The 16358-nt window shown below is 43.3% G+C and overlaps 1 protein-coding gene across 2 annotated transcripts in view; it reads right to left on the reverse strand.

Moving 5' to 3' along the window:
• PIP5K1B (phosphatidylinositol-4-phosphate 5-kinase type 1 beta) overlaps positions 1-16358 on the reverse strand; it is a 304219-nt gene that overhangs the window by 59616 nt on the left and 228245 nt on the right. For both annotated transcript variants that reach the window (XM_041743955.1, XM_041743956.1), the window contains exon 13: positions 9002-9146. In XM_041743955.1, coding sequence (XP_041599889.1) covers positions 9002-9146 — 145 coding nt within the window. The remainder of the gene's footprint in view (positions 1-9001; positions 9147-16358) is intronic.

A 16358-nucleotide genomic window follows, 5' to 3' on the forward strand; every position in this document is an offset into this window, starting at 1 on the left:
TGTTCACAGCATGTCAATAATACTGCGGTGTAAACATGAAAGTTGCCAACAGAGTAAATCTTAAAAAGTCCTCACCACACAAAAATATTGGGGGGTACCTTTGTATGGAGAGGGATGGTACCTCAACTTACCATGGTGACTGTTTTGCAACATGCATAATCATCAAATCATTAGGTTGTACATTTGCAATAAAAAAAAAATGCTACCTGTGAATTATACCTGAGTAAAAAAGAAAAAAACAACAACAAAAAACTAAATACTCAGCACTTTCCCTTTACTTTTTAAAGATTTTATTTATTTGAGAGAGAGTGTGTGCATGAGCAGCGGGAAGGGGCAAAAGGAAAGGTAGAGAGAGAGAATCTCCAGTAGATTTCTCACTGAGTATGTGGGGCTCTATCCCAAGATCCTGAGACCATGACCTGAGCTGAAACCAAGAGTCAGACACTCAACCGACTGAGCCACGCAGGCACCCAGCACGTCTCCTCTTTAGACTGTGATCTCCTGGGGGAGAGGAATCACATCTGCCCCTAGCACAATGTCTGGCATGTTTGGGGCTCAACAAGTATTTGTCGAATTTATGAATAAATGAATAAAAGATGGAGGGAAAAAATGTGTTCTCTGAATTAATGCTGAATCCTAAATTATTCCTCATAAAATGTCAGATATTTGAGAAATTCACTTCAATTTCCTGCCCATGCCAAAATCTACGTAGAATCATTTGAAAAGCTAATCACTTCAGAAGCAATTCTACAGTTTGTCAAAAGGGGAAAAAAAAGGCATCTAGTAAAATCCAGGTGCAGATTATGTGATGTAAATCCTTTTTTTTTTTCTTTGCTGGGTTTGGGGCAAAGGGGGAAGCTAAACCAACAGGCATATTATGAAGCTTCTATCAAGCTCCAATTTTCTCTGCAGGTGCTTCAGTCACAACTGGGAAGGGATGTGACACCACTCTTAGGTTCACCTGTCATCCCAGCAGGCCTGAAATGGTCCTAATTCCCAAAAAAGAGATCTTCTCTTGGGAGGCTGGGTAATGAGGCAGATTTTTTGCTTCAGGATCCTGAGGAGTATTCTTCCCCAAACATGTATCATCATTTGCTTGGTGACCTAGTTTCCTGATACTGGGGAGAGGTTGACTAAATCCTTTTCTTCATTTTTTTTTTTAAAAAGGTAGTGACACCATATCCACCAGCCCCTCATGCGTGTCTGCTCTGGATCGAGTTATATTCAGTTGATGAGACGGGGCAGGTGGGGTATTGTTGGCAATAAAATAAAAAGGCTTTCTGCCTCCAAAATGTATCTGCTGCTCTGTCAGAGGGGGTCTCACCCAGACTCCCCAGGCTTACTAACCTCCTTGGGGAATTCTTGAGTTGAAGAACCTTTTTATCTATCCCATGTGCCTGCAATTCATGGAGACGTTTTCTAGGCATGTTTGTAACCAGCATCCACTCCAGTGCAGTACCAGGGAAAATGTTACTGACCATCAGACAGACTTGTGGGTAAATACTAGAGTCTCCAATTATACAGATAATTTTAAAAATTTATTTTTTTTCACATTCACAAGCTACTCATTCTACTATTATTTTGGCACAGTAATAAAGTGGCTCTGTGATTCCTTCTACTGTGTAGAGTCTACATCCACTCCCATTCCAGCACGCACACTCCACCTTTGTCAAGTTTTGATCTCAGCGATCCCTTTTTTTTTTAAAAGAGGTCTTGCATCTTTCTCGTTTTTGCCCTATGTATTTTGGCTGTTATTTACAACCTGTTTCACTTTACCTTGCAATGCTGAGATCGAGTCAGCACACTACATCCCTCAGGCTGCTCTGGCCAGAGAGGAGGGGGTACGAGGGGAGAAGCCTTTGGTCTACCTCTCTCTCATTTTTTTTCTTTCTTCTTTCTGAGGGTAGTGTCTCTGAAGGCAGCTGTGTCTCTGCTGCTGGCCCAGCAATTTAGGTGATGTCCTCCTCCGATGTCCCTTCTCATAAGGTGCCAGCAGGTCCTCTGGTGGGGCCTCCTTCACGAGTCTAGGTTCCGTAAGGTGGCAGGGCGAATGCCCGGAGCTGCTGCCCACAGTCATTTACCTGGGTTTCTAGAGCATTGCCTTTTTACGTGTCCAGCTACAGTTGGTAACGAATTCTCTTTACTAAATTCTGTTTGAAATTCCTTTTTTTTTTTTTTTTTTCTGTTTGAAATTCCAAGTGTGTTTTCCGTTTCCTTGACTGGATGTTCACTAATAAAACACTCCAGGATGGCGTTTTGAAAAAAACAATGAAGTCCTGCCCCTTATGGTGGAACTTATGGGAAGCTGCAAGGTGTTGAGTATGGAATTGCTGGATTATTTTAACAAATACTTTGATGGTGCTTGCTAGGTACCAGTGAGGTAATATACGTGCTTCCCCATTACTTTCTCAACTAATCTTTGTAACAACCATTTGGAGAAGCAGTAAAACAATCCACATTTCAGGGACGCCTGGGTGGCTCAGTGGTTGAGCGTCTGCCTTCAGGTCAGGTTGTGATCCCTGAGCCCCAGGATGGAGTCCCACATTGGAGTTCCAGCAGGGAGCCTGCTTGCCTAACAACATTAGAGAGCTAGAAGGGGTGCCCTCACTGGTGGTTTATAATGAGCATGCAAGACAAAGGCCTCGCTGGAGGTAATGAATGGTGGTGGTAATGGTCTGTCTGCAAGGTAGAAGTAACCAGACTAAGGACCATAGAAGCACAAAGCGTCTGGAGGAGTCAGATTCAATATCCAGCACCCACAGGAGGGCTCGGAATGATATCCTGCATCAGCAGGCAGCTGCCATGTGCACAGCAGATGCCAGAGGCAGATGCTGTCCCTCCCTTGAGGTTATGAGTAAGGATCTGGAATTACTAGAAAGTTCTGGCCACCCACCTCCTTTCCCCCTCATCTTGTAAGTAACAAATGTCCTTTCTTAACCTTACCTTGTTCATGGAAGATATAGGATTGTCTAAATCAAGCAGAAATGTATTTAACAAAAGTCTCTCCTCTATAGTCATGTAAAGATGTGGTGTCTACTTGAACGGCTGGAAATAAAAACTTGAGGAAGGAGCTATTTCAGGTTGCTTGTGGATTTCAGTCAGTATGTCATATTTTTAGTGTTTGAACACTGGGGCTCTAACATCTTGAGAAGCAAAAATCCTCACTTACAATCACATGGAGAAAGAAAAGGCAAAATGGATGAGGGAGAGTAGACCTCATGTGGGTGTTACCAAATTTCCATGAAAAGCATCATCGTCTCAAGGGCACGTGATCTGAAACGGGACAGCATGGGTGAGGGTGGCTGGTGCTTCGTGCTCAGTATCCATGCTGTGCATGGAAACCATGGCTCCACTTGGCTGCCACTTGACCTCGGGAAAATGACTTGATGTTGTGAACATGCCTCATCTATAAACTGGAGATAATAAACATGATGACGACCTTACAGGGTGGCTGGGAGAATGAAATCACTTTGATGCATGTAAAGAACTTAACACGGAACCTTAGTAAGGCCCAAGAATTAGCTATTATTATAGTTAGTAATATTATCAGATGGTTTTGATGGTTTGAAGTACAAACACTGCTATGATAAAAGAGTTCCCATAGCCATGATGTTCTTTTATAAAAAGAGATTATTTATTTATTTGAGAAGGAGGGGAGGGGCAGAAGGAGAAGGAGAGAGAGAATTTCAAGCAGACTCCACGCAGAGCACAGAGCCCGATGTGGGGCTTGATCCCATGATCCTGAGATCATGACCTGAGCTGAAACCAAGAGTTGGATGCTCAACAGAATGCATCACCAAGGCACCCTGCCATGATGTTCTGAATAAGCAACCTTAGCCAATGACTTAGAACAAATGTCATGGGCAGGCATTCATACGAACCCACCACTTTGTCTAACAGAAATACTTTAGTTATTAAGCAGCAAAAAATTCGCTCAGTTATGAGCCATAATTCATGTTAGGAAAACCGGGTCCATCAATCTTCCTGCACAGCGCACACAGCAAGGACAAGACAGAAGGACAAGAGGCTGTTAGTGAAAGGATGCTAACGGTGGAGAGAATGTGAGGCTTGCACCCCAGAGTGCTGTGTTCCAGTTAAATCCTACTGGTGCACCGTGTGACCTTGTGGCAGCGTGTCACAGAATGCACGTGTCTTTGTGTTTCCCTTTCCTTGTCTCTTAGACAAGTCTGTAAGGCTAACGGGTCGTTCCACCTCGGCTCCACCCCTCTCCTGGGTTTATGAGACTCTAACAGCAGGAAGAAAAGTACACAAAACAACAGTCAGATCTCCTGGGTCAGCCTCTGAGATCTATGACGCTGGACTCATCACTCCAGGAGACTTTGCCAGCTATCTCTCTACATGCAAATGACCAGCAGTGTCTCCTCTGATACAATGGCCTTTCTTAGAACACTCCAAATGCCCCCAGGGTGAGCCAGCTATTTGCAACAGTCACCAGTAAAACATGAGACCGGCAAGGGCAGCAATGAAGGTAAAGGCAAGTTTGACAGGGAAGCTCTACGTAAGTTGGGATGCAGTAGGATTCTCGATACTTATGCATGATCAGAGCACCAGCTTTGTGACCAACGGTGCAGGAAATCATGAGGGAAATTAATATTCATGAGTGTAGTGGATTTCTGCTTTAGATTCTTCTTAATTTTGAGAAAAAACACACTTGCCATTGCATTTCTTAGAGCTCAATGTATGCCTTCTCTAAAAGAACAGAGCTCTTACAGGGAAAGAAGAATTCAAGGATCAAAAACTCAGAATTTAAATTGTACCATCTGATTGGGAAGGACAGACCCACAACACATTTTCTCCACTCCTACGAGCTGCGTGCTCGAACACTGATCTGCACAGTGGAAGTTCACAAAAACAGGTACCCCTGGTCATCAGGTTAAAATATACTTTATTTTTTAAAGGATTTTATGTATTTATTTGAGAGAGAGAAAGAAGGAGAAGGGGAAGAGGCAGAGGCAGAGGGAAAAGCAGACCCCTCTGCTGAGCAGGAAGCCCAATGTGGGGCTTGATCCCAGAACCCTGAGATCATGACCTGAGCCAAAGACAGACGCTCAACCATCTGAGCCCCTCAGGCGCCCCAATATACACTTTAAAAATGCTATTTTTTGCTTCTTACTCAATTTTTGGAATATACTAAAAAAATTAAAAAGAACAGATTGCTATCAGAGTTTTTGCAGTGACAAAGAATAATCCCTCAAAAAGGTGAATAATTCAGAGACAGTTTTCCCACTGCAATATATAATTTAGGTATGGAGACATCCCAGCACTAACTGACACCTTTCAGAGTGAAGGATTTTAAAAAGACTGACAGAATGACGACCGCTAGTAGAAGCATTTATGGCTTATTTAAGGGCAGGGATGTAGAGCTTAGAGTTGGAATGGAAAAAACAGGCCACCCCGCCTTAACAGAACAAAGATTCATAGACAGAAAAACCTAACATGTGAATTATAACATCAATATTCAACTCATTCTCTTTCCAGGCTATTTGGATTAGGTTTTAAAACATAGTAGGCTGGAAGAGATTTAGAATAATGTTTGTTTATCATCTCCAGAGACTTCACATAGGTCTAGGAAGGCTCTAAAGGGAAAAAAAAATCATGGAAAGTATGACAACTTTTTTTTCAGTTTGTTGGTAAGGCTTCCCTGTCGAACAACTAGGGTTGGGCATGGTGGGGCAGGTAGGGATACTGATTCCCAGGAGTTCACAGGCTATTAATTTCTTTTGAGCACCTCTGTGCCTTTTTAGCACCTTTTCCTTATGATTGCCCTAAGGCACTGGGTAAGATCAGAGGCATGTCTTTGGCTTCTCTTCTATCTCCAGGCTAAAATCAGAAATGTCCAGGGGGGCAGGTAGGCAACATCTCAGGTGAACAAAGCAGAAGGTGGTGACTCAAAGGGCCTGTGCTTCTCCCCTCCAGCTGGTAAATGCTAAGCTAAGTGGGGCCCAAACTAGTGATTTTTCAAAAGGACCTGGGTATTTTAGTGAAACTGCTTGATTTTTAAATTATAGCTTATTTAAAAAACTTTATGGGGTTGGGACACCTGGGTGGCTCAGAGGTTGAGCGCTTGCCTTCTTGGCTCAGGGCGTGATCCTGCGGTCCTGGGATTGAGTCCTGCATCGGGCTCCCTGTAGGGAGCCTGCTTTTCCTTCTGCCTCCTGCCTCTCTCTCTCTCTCTCTCTCTGTGTCTCTCATGAATAAATAAATAAAATATTAAAAGCAAAACAAAACATTCTGGGGTCACCAAAATGCTTTTTGTTGGCTTGTGGTTCATTGGCAGGGCACCCACTTGATTGTGGCCAAGGCAGCAGGGCTGCTGGTGGCCAGTTTGGTGGTGTCATCCAGGGGTGATTTCCTGATGTCCAGTCCAGAGTCTTTTCATGGACTCTGTAAGCATCTAATTCCCTGTATTAAATCCCTTTCTTCCTAAGACAGAGCAGTTTCTTGTTCCTGTAACCAATCCCCGACCGGCAGCTGTGACATTCAAATTACAACTTGGAGATATAATGCCAAGGAAGATTTGCTTTAGACGATTCACTTCAAAAAAAGAAAGGGAAAAATACCGCAGATAACACTAATGTTTTTCCCATCCAAACATATAGGATAACTACTATCATCATGAATAAAAGTACCAAGAATTATGCCACAGCCTGGGAGCACGCAGTGCCCACACTGGCCAGGAAGGAGGCAGTTCCAGATGGTGAGGGACCTCATGAATACCCCAAAATTGAGTACTTCTGGCTGAGAGACGGAATATTGACCCACAACCACTATCATTAAAAAAACCCAAAAAGCCCAAACCAAGCAAAAAATCCTTTTATTCCGGTGTTGAAAATTCTAGTAAATAATTTAACAGCATATCCAATTGTGCGCCCTGGATAATGAGAACAGTAGCAAACAGTAGGAAACCACCATGGCTTCACAAAGAATTGTTTTCGACCTTGTAAGAAACTTCCTATGACTTTCCAGCCATTTTTCCAGCCGCTATTTATATTGGAGAACAAAACAGCCGCTATTTATATTGGAGAACAAAACAACGGTGCTTAGCTCTACCACAGAAACAAGAAAGCTGTTACTTGACTAATTTACATAACAAATTTGAATATTTAAGGTACACATTAATGTAAGGGATAGGTCACTTTAAATTCGACTCACCCAAGGAAGCTAACCAAATTTCTCTTACAGTTCAGATGAGCGGAATAATTTATAATGGAGCCTTATCTGGTGACCCTTCCAGCAGAGCTATCTAAGCAAAGCTCCATGAAGATCCATGGCTCACCCTGCCATCTGTTTCACTTCTCCAGGCCAAGGCTGGCTGCCTCCTCTGCTACGCCCACCCCCACTATGTCTCTAGCAGAGAAGGAAGAGAATGGCAACAGAAAACGATTTCTCCAGAAGCCCCAATGACCACACGTTAACTTGCCAAAAGAACAAGCTAGAATCTATAAACATATATGTTACAAATGAGTCTACCATCTTGAGTCCTCTTTCTGCAAGTGAGCCAGGCTGCATCCCTAGGGGTAGAAGATGACTTACGGTGTAAGAAGCACTTTGCCTACACAAATGTGATCTTGATTCTCAAGAGTTGGATTTTTAACAAGAGCTAGTCCATAATTTAATAGATAATTATCAAGAACATATATAGTAGACCCTGCCTGGCAAGTGGGGCTAGTTACAGAACTGCACATATGGAAAGAGAAAAAAGTCAAACAGCTAAGCCCACAGACAACATTGTGGTCCTTTTGTAAAGATATCATCTTCTATTATTAAAATCAACGTTTGACAGTGTTTTGTTTAAAAAGCACACATATCTAATAATACATTCTCCATTTAAGAAATTACAGTAGTCCTCATCCAACGCTCAAATCTTAAATCATTACATGTGTGAGAGTCACTGGATTAGCTGCCTATGGCTGCTGTAAGGAAGGATCATGAACTGACTGGCTGAAAATCACACAACTTATTATCTTGCAGCTCTGGTGGTCAGAGTCCTAAAGTTCAAGGTGTTGGAAGAGCTGGCTTCCTCTGTGAAGGCTCCAAGGGAGCATCTGTTTCCTTGCCTTTTCTGGCTTCTAGAGGCTGCCTGCACTTCTCGGCTCACCACCCTGTCCTCCACCTTCAATGCCAGGCATGTGGCACCTTCCAAGGTATCTCTTTGCCCTCTGCTTCTGAAATCACTTCTTTTTGTATGACCCTAATCTTCTGTCTTCCTCTGACCAAGACCCTGTGCATAATCAGATTTTACTGCTTGAGGACAGACTGGCATACCGTTAAGAATTTTTAGGAAGGACACATTTAATGTAAACACTTCTTAGTTTCCCTGTGGGTTTGAATTTGGTGTGACTCCGTGCTCTATGAAGGAACATAAGGATAAAGTTATCTACTGCCTGAGTATTAAAAAAACTATATATATATATATTTTTAGACCCTGTGATTTCATTGAGACAACCTAAAAAAATTCAAGACACTTTTCCCATCTCAGGATCTTTAATTTAATCACATTGGCAAAGTCTCTCTTGCTATATGAGGTGACACTGTCATGGGTTCCAGGGATTAGGACAAGGGACAACTTTGAGGGACCATCTGCCTACCACAGTTACTAAGGTCATTCAAATAAAAAGAGAATATTCAAAGGTCTTTATAGTTATCTACAATATTAACCAAGAGTACTTGCTTAAAAAAATCCATTCCTAAGAAATTATTAAAAGAAATAGATGAAAGGTCTTCTTCCCTAGAACCAAGTATATAATTTCTATAGGACATAATGATTAACTGTGGAGAAAAATAATGAGGGATTTCCCCTGGATGTGCTTGCTTCTTGCCACAGTAAAAATCAAGCATGTTCCCTCTTTCTCTTACTTATAGGGCAGGTGATAGTCCCATCTTGGTTGCCAGGGACAGCATATTCTAATTCAGAGATACTTGTCTAGCTGTGATGCTGGTGTAATAGCCAGATTGGTAATATGATCATGCTAAGTCTCACCTGTTTGAATAGAGCGCAGTCCTGTCATGTGGACAATGTTCATCGACATATAAGGAAGAAGACGAAATGGTGGTTGCCAAGGAAGCAGCTTCAAACAGTGATGGGGTGCTAGGCACCAGGTCTGGCCTGTGTCGGGATCCCAGTGCTGGGTAACAGAAGCACAACACATACTCGTGAATCTCTGCAAAAAATGGTGCTCTAATATGTGTAATAATTTAAATTGACTCCAAAGCATTCATTTTACATTATCAGGTTGCAAATTAAATTATGAATTCACTTCACTCTTCCGAACTGCCGCAGACATGTAAAATAGCTTCTTGCAAACAGGTTAACCAGAAAGGAAATGGCATTAATTTACAAAATGGCTTATGGAAATGACATTATGAATGTTCTTTTAAAACCTAATAAAGTGATTTACTGTTTCAAAAGATGATATAAAATGCTTGTAGGAGCTTAAGGAGATAATTCGACAGAGATTAACAAGATGATTGGCAAATGTAGAGACACACAGGGAACCTGCTTTCCCTCCCTAGGATATGCGTGTATCTATCATTCTCAATTTAGATCTAAGTGCTCAGACTTTTTAACAGCCAGGGAACAAATGCTTCCTAGACTAACAGCCAGCTATCTCTTAACCCCTTTCGTGCCCATACACATCGTTGAGCATCATCCACGGCTCTTCTTGGACTCATATTTTAAGAGCCAAGGCTGCCTTTTTAAATGTGAAAAAACTGGGATGCCTGGGCGGCTCAGTAGTTGAGCCTCTGCCTTCAGCTCAGGGCGTGATCCTGGGGTCCCGGGATCGAGTCCTGCATCAGGCTCCCTGCATGGAGCCTGCATCTCCCTCTGCCTGTGTCTCTGCCTCTCTTTCTCTCTCTCTCTCTCTCTCTCTCTGTGTCTCTCATGAATAAATAAATAAAATCTAAAAAAAAAAATTTAAAAAAATGAAAAAACTCCCATTTCCTTTATAAAATGTAGGTGCTTGTGAAAGTGTTTACGCAGGGAAGCAGAATAGTCAAGGCTGAACAGGGACCCACGCCTACTCTCTCTGTGTCTGGTGGATTCTTTCTTTCTTTTTTATTAGGAGATCATTTTAAATCATCCCAAACTCAAACTGTGGACAAGCTGGTATCCCTTATTGCCCAGCCTGTCAGAGACAGTGTTTTAATGACAGATCTAGTCACCAAGAACAGAGTTGCTTTAAAAATACACATTCAAGAAGCACCTGGGTGGCTCAGTGGTTGAGCATCTGCCTTCGGCTCAGGTCATGATCGTAGGGTCCTAGAATCAAATCCTGCATTGGGCTCCCTGCAGGGAGCCTGCTTCTCCCTCTGCCTATGTCTCTGCCTCTCTGATAATAAACAAATCTTAAAAAAATACACTTGCAAATCCCCAGTGATAGAACACTGTGGATATAATAGTTGTGGATGAGTCCTGTCCTTCAACTTCTGTAGCTGGGCTCAAACTAATTTTTTTTTTTTAACCTAGGGAGATATTTGATTTTTAAATTTTTATGAAGATATAATTAACATATAACATCATATTAATTCTAGGTGTCCAACATGACAATTTCAAACACATACCGATTGTGAGATGATCATCACAGTTCAGGGAACATCCATCACCACATAGTTACAATGTTTTTTTTCTTGCAATGAGAATTTTTAGCAACTACTCTCTTAGCAACTTTCAAATATACAGTAGACTGCTGTTAACTAGGGATGCCTGGGTGGCTCAGCAGTTAAGCATCTGCCTTTGGTTCAGGGTGTGATCCTGGAGTCCTGGGATGGAGTCCCACAATTGGCTCCTTGCAGGGATCCTGCTTCTCCCTCTGCCTGTGTCTGTCTTTCTCTGGATCTCTCAAGAATAAATAAATAAAATCTTAAAAAAAAAAAGACTGCTGTTAAAGTCACCATGCTGGACTGTGGATTTCTTTAATCATTCCCCTAAACAAAACTAAGACAGATGATAATGAATACAATATAACTTCAAGGCACTTCTAGTATTCCTTTACAGGCTCAAAATTATGTATTTTTAGGAAGTGTATGAATGGAAAACGGTCCTAATGGAAAAGGGTATGAATGGAAACGGCACTATGACATGAGTATGAGGTTTTGGATTTGGGGTTTGAAGAGGTGTAGATGGAGGAGTGGAATGAGGCATAGAGGGAAAGGGTAAGGACAGAAGGGCTGGACTCTGGACCAGGAGACTGGACACACTTTCAAATGTGTGAGAGGGTGCAGTTCTGCTTTCGATTCAGGTCAAAATAAAGAATTGCCATGATGAATAACAGATGGTAATCATATAAAAACATAAGTCACAAAAGTGCTCTACATGCAAAAATTAGAAAGGCTTCAATGTAATATGACAGCTGGCCAGTGATCTGTAATATACTTGATCCCACCTTCTAATTAAATACAAAGGAAAATATTGAAATGTTATCAATAATACTGAAAAGTGCATCTGAAAAATAACCTCCCATCAGAGTCTAATAAATTGCTAGTCAACATAAGGCAGATGGAGCTAAATTAGAAAGGCTCATGCAGACTCTAGTCTTGACTTCATAAACCAGAGGCTACCTGAGTGATACAATACAGAGATACATGATCTGTCCAGGGACTTGGGCCAGACACTGAGGAGCTGACCCCCAATCTTTTAGGAATAGCTCTTTGAAACAGAGAGCTGTTTCCTCAAGCTCCTATATCCTTCGTTTTTTTTGAAAAACAAAAAACAAAAAACAAAAAACCTAGCATGGTAGACAGAACTCTAGGATGATCCCCAGTGACCTGCACACTTGATCATCTCCCGTTGAGTGTGGGTGGAGCCAGTGACTCTGACAGGACTTCTGTGATTACTGTATCTTACACGGCAAAAGAAATTTTGCAGATGTAATTAATATTACTAGTTAGTTAACTGTGAGTTGGTCAAAGAGAATACAAGGGGAGCAGCTGGCCTAGTCAACTGAGGCTTTGAAATCTGTGTCTGGAGGACAGAGATCTGAAGTGGGAGAAGGACTGACTGGTAAGAAAGTCTTGAAGACGCAGCAGGCTGCCTGGTAAGGAATGTGGATGGTCTCAGGGGGCTGGACGTAGTGCACAGCTATCAGAGAGGAAGGCATGGGGCCCTCCACCCTACAACCACAAGGAAGTGAGTTTTGCAACCCCGTGATGACCTTGGAGGAGGCTTCTTCTCCAGCACCTTCAGATGAGAACACAGCCCAGCTGACGCGTCGACCCCAGTTTCTGAGACCTGATGAGCCGTGCCCAGAGAACTCAGGTGAGCCTTGCCAGATTTCTGACTTACACACGGTGGACTACTAAATGGAAGTTCTACTAAGCTTCTGACATTCTGGTAATTTGTTACAGGACAACAGAAAGTGGATACAATCCAGAGACATGGATGATGACACAGAAGAGAGGATTAAAAACTAGAGGGGAATTAGGGGAATTTGGTGATGATGTGGTACCCTATGTAAAGGGAAGCCCCCAAGTACACAGCATTCTAAGAAGGCTGAACCTTGTAGCAAACTTTGTACATATAGAGAGCTGTCCAGATAAGCTCATTTTATAATAGTATGTTAACATTTTCAAAGAATATGCTCAGTAGTTTTTCTTTGACCTTCAGATGCTTTTCTGGGTGAAGTACCTTTAAAAATGAAGCAATGGGGGGGAGGGGCAAGATGGCAGAAGAGTAAGGTCCCCAAGTCACCTGTCCTCAACAAATTACCTAGAAAACATTCAAATCATCCTGAAAATCTACGAATTCGGCCTGAGATTTAAAGAGAGACCAGCTAGAACGCTACAGTGAGAAGAGTTCGCGCTTCTATCAAGGTAGGAAGACGGGGAAAAAGAAATAAAGACACAAAAGGCCTCCAAGGGGGAGGGGCCCCGCGAGGAGCCGGGCTGAGGCCGGGGCGAGTGTCCCCAGGGCAGGAGAGCCCCGTCCCGGAGGAGCAGGAGCTGCACCGACCTTCCCCGCGGAAAGGCCTCCCCGGGAATTGGAGCAGGATCCCCAGAAAGGCGGGGATGCCCTCGGGCTCCCTGGGGCAGTAACAGAGGAACTGCGCCCCGGAGATGCGCCGAGCTCCCTAAGGGCTGCAGCGCTCGGCGGGACCCGGAGCAGCTCGGAGGGGCTCGGGCGGCGGCTCCGCGGAGGGGGCTGCGGGGCTCCGGGAACAGCTCAGCGGCGGCGGGCGGCGGCTCGGGCGGAGGAAGAAGCTCCGCGGAGGGGGCGGCGCGGCTCCGGGAACAGCTCAGGGGCTCGGGCGGCGGCTCCGCGGAGGGGGCTGCACCGCCGGGAGCGCGAATCCAACAGCACAGGCCCCGGAGCACAGGGCGCCGGGACACAGCCCAGGATCCGGCCTCCCCCGGGACAGGCAGAGGCCGGGAGGGCCCAGGACAGCAAGGACGCTCCTGCCTGGAACTGAGCAGATCAGCGGCCCCGCCCCGGAGCCTCCAGGCCCTGCAGACCGAGAGCCCCGGAGCTACTGCGGGAGCTGACTCCGGGGTCCCAGAGCTGCCCCCGCCACTGTGGCTTCCTCCTGGGGCCTCACGGGGTGAACAACCCCACTGAGCCCTGCACCAGGCAGGGGCAGAGCAGCTCCCCCAAGTGCTAACACCTGAGAATCAGCACAGCAGGCCCCTCCCCCAGAAGACCAGCGACACGGACCAGTTCCAGGGGAAGTCAAGGGACTTAAAATATACAGAATTGGAAGATACTCACCCGTGCTTTTTTTTGTTTTTGTTTTTGTTTTGTGCTTTTTTTTCTTTCTTTCTTCTTGATTTCGGATTGCTTCCCCCACCCCACCCCACCCTTTTTTTCTCCTTTCTTTCTTTTTCTTTCTCTTTTTCTTCTCTTTTTCCCCTTTTTTTCTTCTTTCTCTTTTTGCTTTTTCTCTTTTCTTTCCTTCTCTCTCTTTTTCTCCTTTTCCCAATACAACTTGTTTTTGGCCACTCTGCACTGAGCAAAATGACTAGAAGGAAAACCTCACCTCAAAAAAAAGAATCAGAAACAGCCCTCTCTCCCACAGAGTTACAAAATCTGGATTACAATTCAGTGTCAGAAAGCCAATTCAGAAGCACTATTATACAGCTACTGGTAGCTCTAGAAAAAACCATAAAGGACTCAAGAGACTTCAAGACTGCAGAATTTAGATCCAATCAGGCAAAAATTAAAAATCAATTAAATGAGATGCAATCCAAGCTAGAAGTCCTAACGACGAGGCTTGACGAGGTGGAAGAACGAGTGAGTGACATAGAAGACAAGTTGATGGCAAAGAAGGAAACTGAGGAAAAAAGACAGGCAATTAAAAGACCATGAGGATAGATTAAGGGAAATAAATGACAGCCTGAGGAAGAAAAACCTACGTTTAATTGGGGTTCCTGAGGGCACTGAAAGGGACAGAGGGCCAGAATATGTATTTGAACAAATCCTAGCTGAAAACTTTCCGAATCTGGGAAGGGAAACAGGCATTCAGATCCAGGAAATAGAGAGATCCCCCCCTAAAATCAACAAAAACCGATCAACACCTCGACATTTAATAGTGAAGCTTGCAAATTCCAAAGATAAGGAGAAGATCCTTAAAGCAGCAAGAGAAAAAAAGTCCCTGACTTTTATGGGGAGGAATATTAGGGTAACAGCAGACCTCTCCACAGAGACCTGGCAGGCCAGAAAGGGCTGGCAGGATATATTCAGGGTCCTAAATGAGAAGAACATGCAACCAAGAATACTCTATCCAGCAAGGCTCTCATTCAAAATGGAAGGAGAGATAAAGAGCTTCCAAGACAGGCAGGAACTGAAAGAATATGTAACCTCCAAACCAGCTCTGCAAGAAATTTTAAGGGGGACTCTTAAAATTCCCCTTTAAGAAGAAGTTCAGTGGAACAATCCACAAAAACAAGGACTGAATAGATATGATGACACTAAACTCATATCTATCAATAGTAACTCTGAATGTGAACGGGCTTAATGACCCCATCAAAAGGCGCAGGGTTTCAGACTGGATAAAAAAGCAGGACCCATCTATTTGCTGTCTACAAGAGACTCATTTTAGACAGAAGGACACCTACAACCTGAAAATAAAAGGTTGGAGAACCATTTACCATTCAAATGGTCCTCAAAAGAAAGCAGGGGTTGCCATCCTTATATCAGATAAATTAAAATTTACCCCGAAGACTATAGTGAGAGATGAAGAGGGACACTATCTCATACTCAAAGGATCTATCCAACAAGAGGACTTAACACTCCTCAATATATATGCCCCGAATGTGGGAGCTGCCAAATATTTAAACCAATTAATAACCAAACTGAAGAAATACTTTGATAATAATACACTTATACTTGGTCACTTCAATCTAGCTCTTTCTATACTAGATAGGTCTTCTAAGCACAACATATCCAAAGAAACGAGAGCTTTAAATGATACACTGGACCAGATGGATTTCACAGATATCTACAGAACTTTACATCCAAACTCAACTGAATACACATTCTTCTCAAGTGCACATGGAACTTTCTCCAGAATAGACCACATACTGGGTCACAAATCGGGTCTGAACCGATACCAAAAGATCGGGATAGTCCCCTGTATATTCTCAGACCATAATGCCTTGAAATGAGAACTTAATCACAACAAGAAGTTTGGAAGGACCACAAACACGTGGAGGTTAAGGACCATCCTGCTAAAAGATGAAAAGGTCAACCAGGAAATTAAGGAAGAATTGAGAAGATTCATGGAAACTAATGAGAATGAAGATACAACCATTCAAAATCTTTGGGACGCAGCAAAAGCAGTCCTGAGGGGGAAATACATCGCAATACAAGCATCCATTCAAAAACTGGAAAGAACTCAAATTCAAAAGCTCACCTTACACATAAAGGAACTAGAGAAAAAGCAACAAATAGACCCCACCCCCAGCAGAAGAAGACAGTTAATTAAAATTCGAGCAGAACTCAATGATATCGAGACCAAAAGAACTGTGGAACAGATCAACAGAACCAGGAGTTGGTTCTTTGAAAGAATTAATAAGATAGATAAACCATTAGCCAACCTTATTAAAAAGAAGAGAGAGAAGACTCAAATTAATAAAATCATGAATGAGAAAGGAGAGATCACTACCAACACCAGGGAAATACAAACGATTCTAAAAACATATTATGAACAGCTGTACGCCAATAAATTAGGAAATCTAGAAGAAATGGATGCATTCCTGGAAAGCCACAAACTACCAAAACTGGAGCAGGAAGAAATAGAAAACCTGAACAGGCCAATAACCAGGGAGGAAATTGAAGCAGTCATCAAAAACCTCCCGAGACACAAGAGTCCAGGGCCAGATGGCTTCCCAGGGGAATTCTATCA

This window comes from Vulpes lagopus, chromosome 2 (assembly GCF_018345385.1).
Source record: "Vulpes lagopus strain Blue_001 chromosome 2, ASM1834538v1, whole genome shotgun sequence".
Classification (NCBI taxonomy): domain Eukaryota; kingdom Metazoa; phylum Chordata; class Mammalia; order Carnivora; family Canidae; genus Vulpes; species Vulpes lagopus.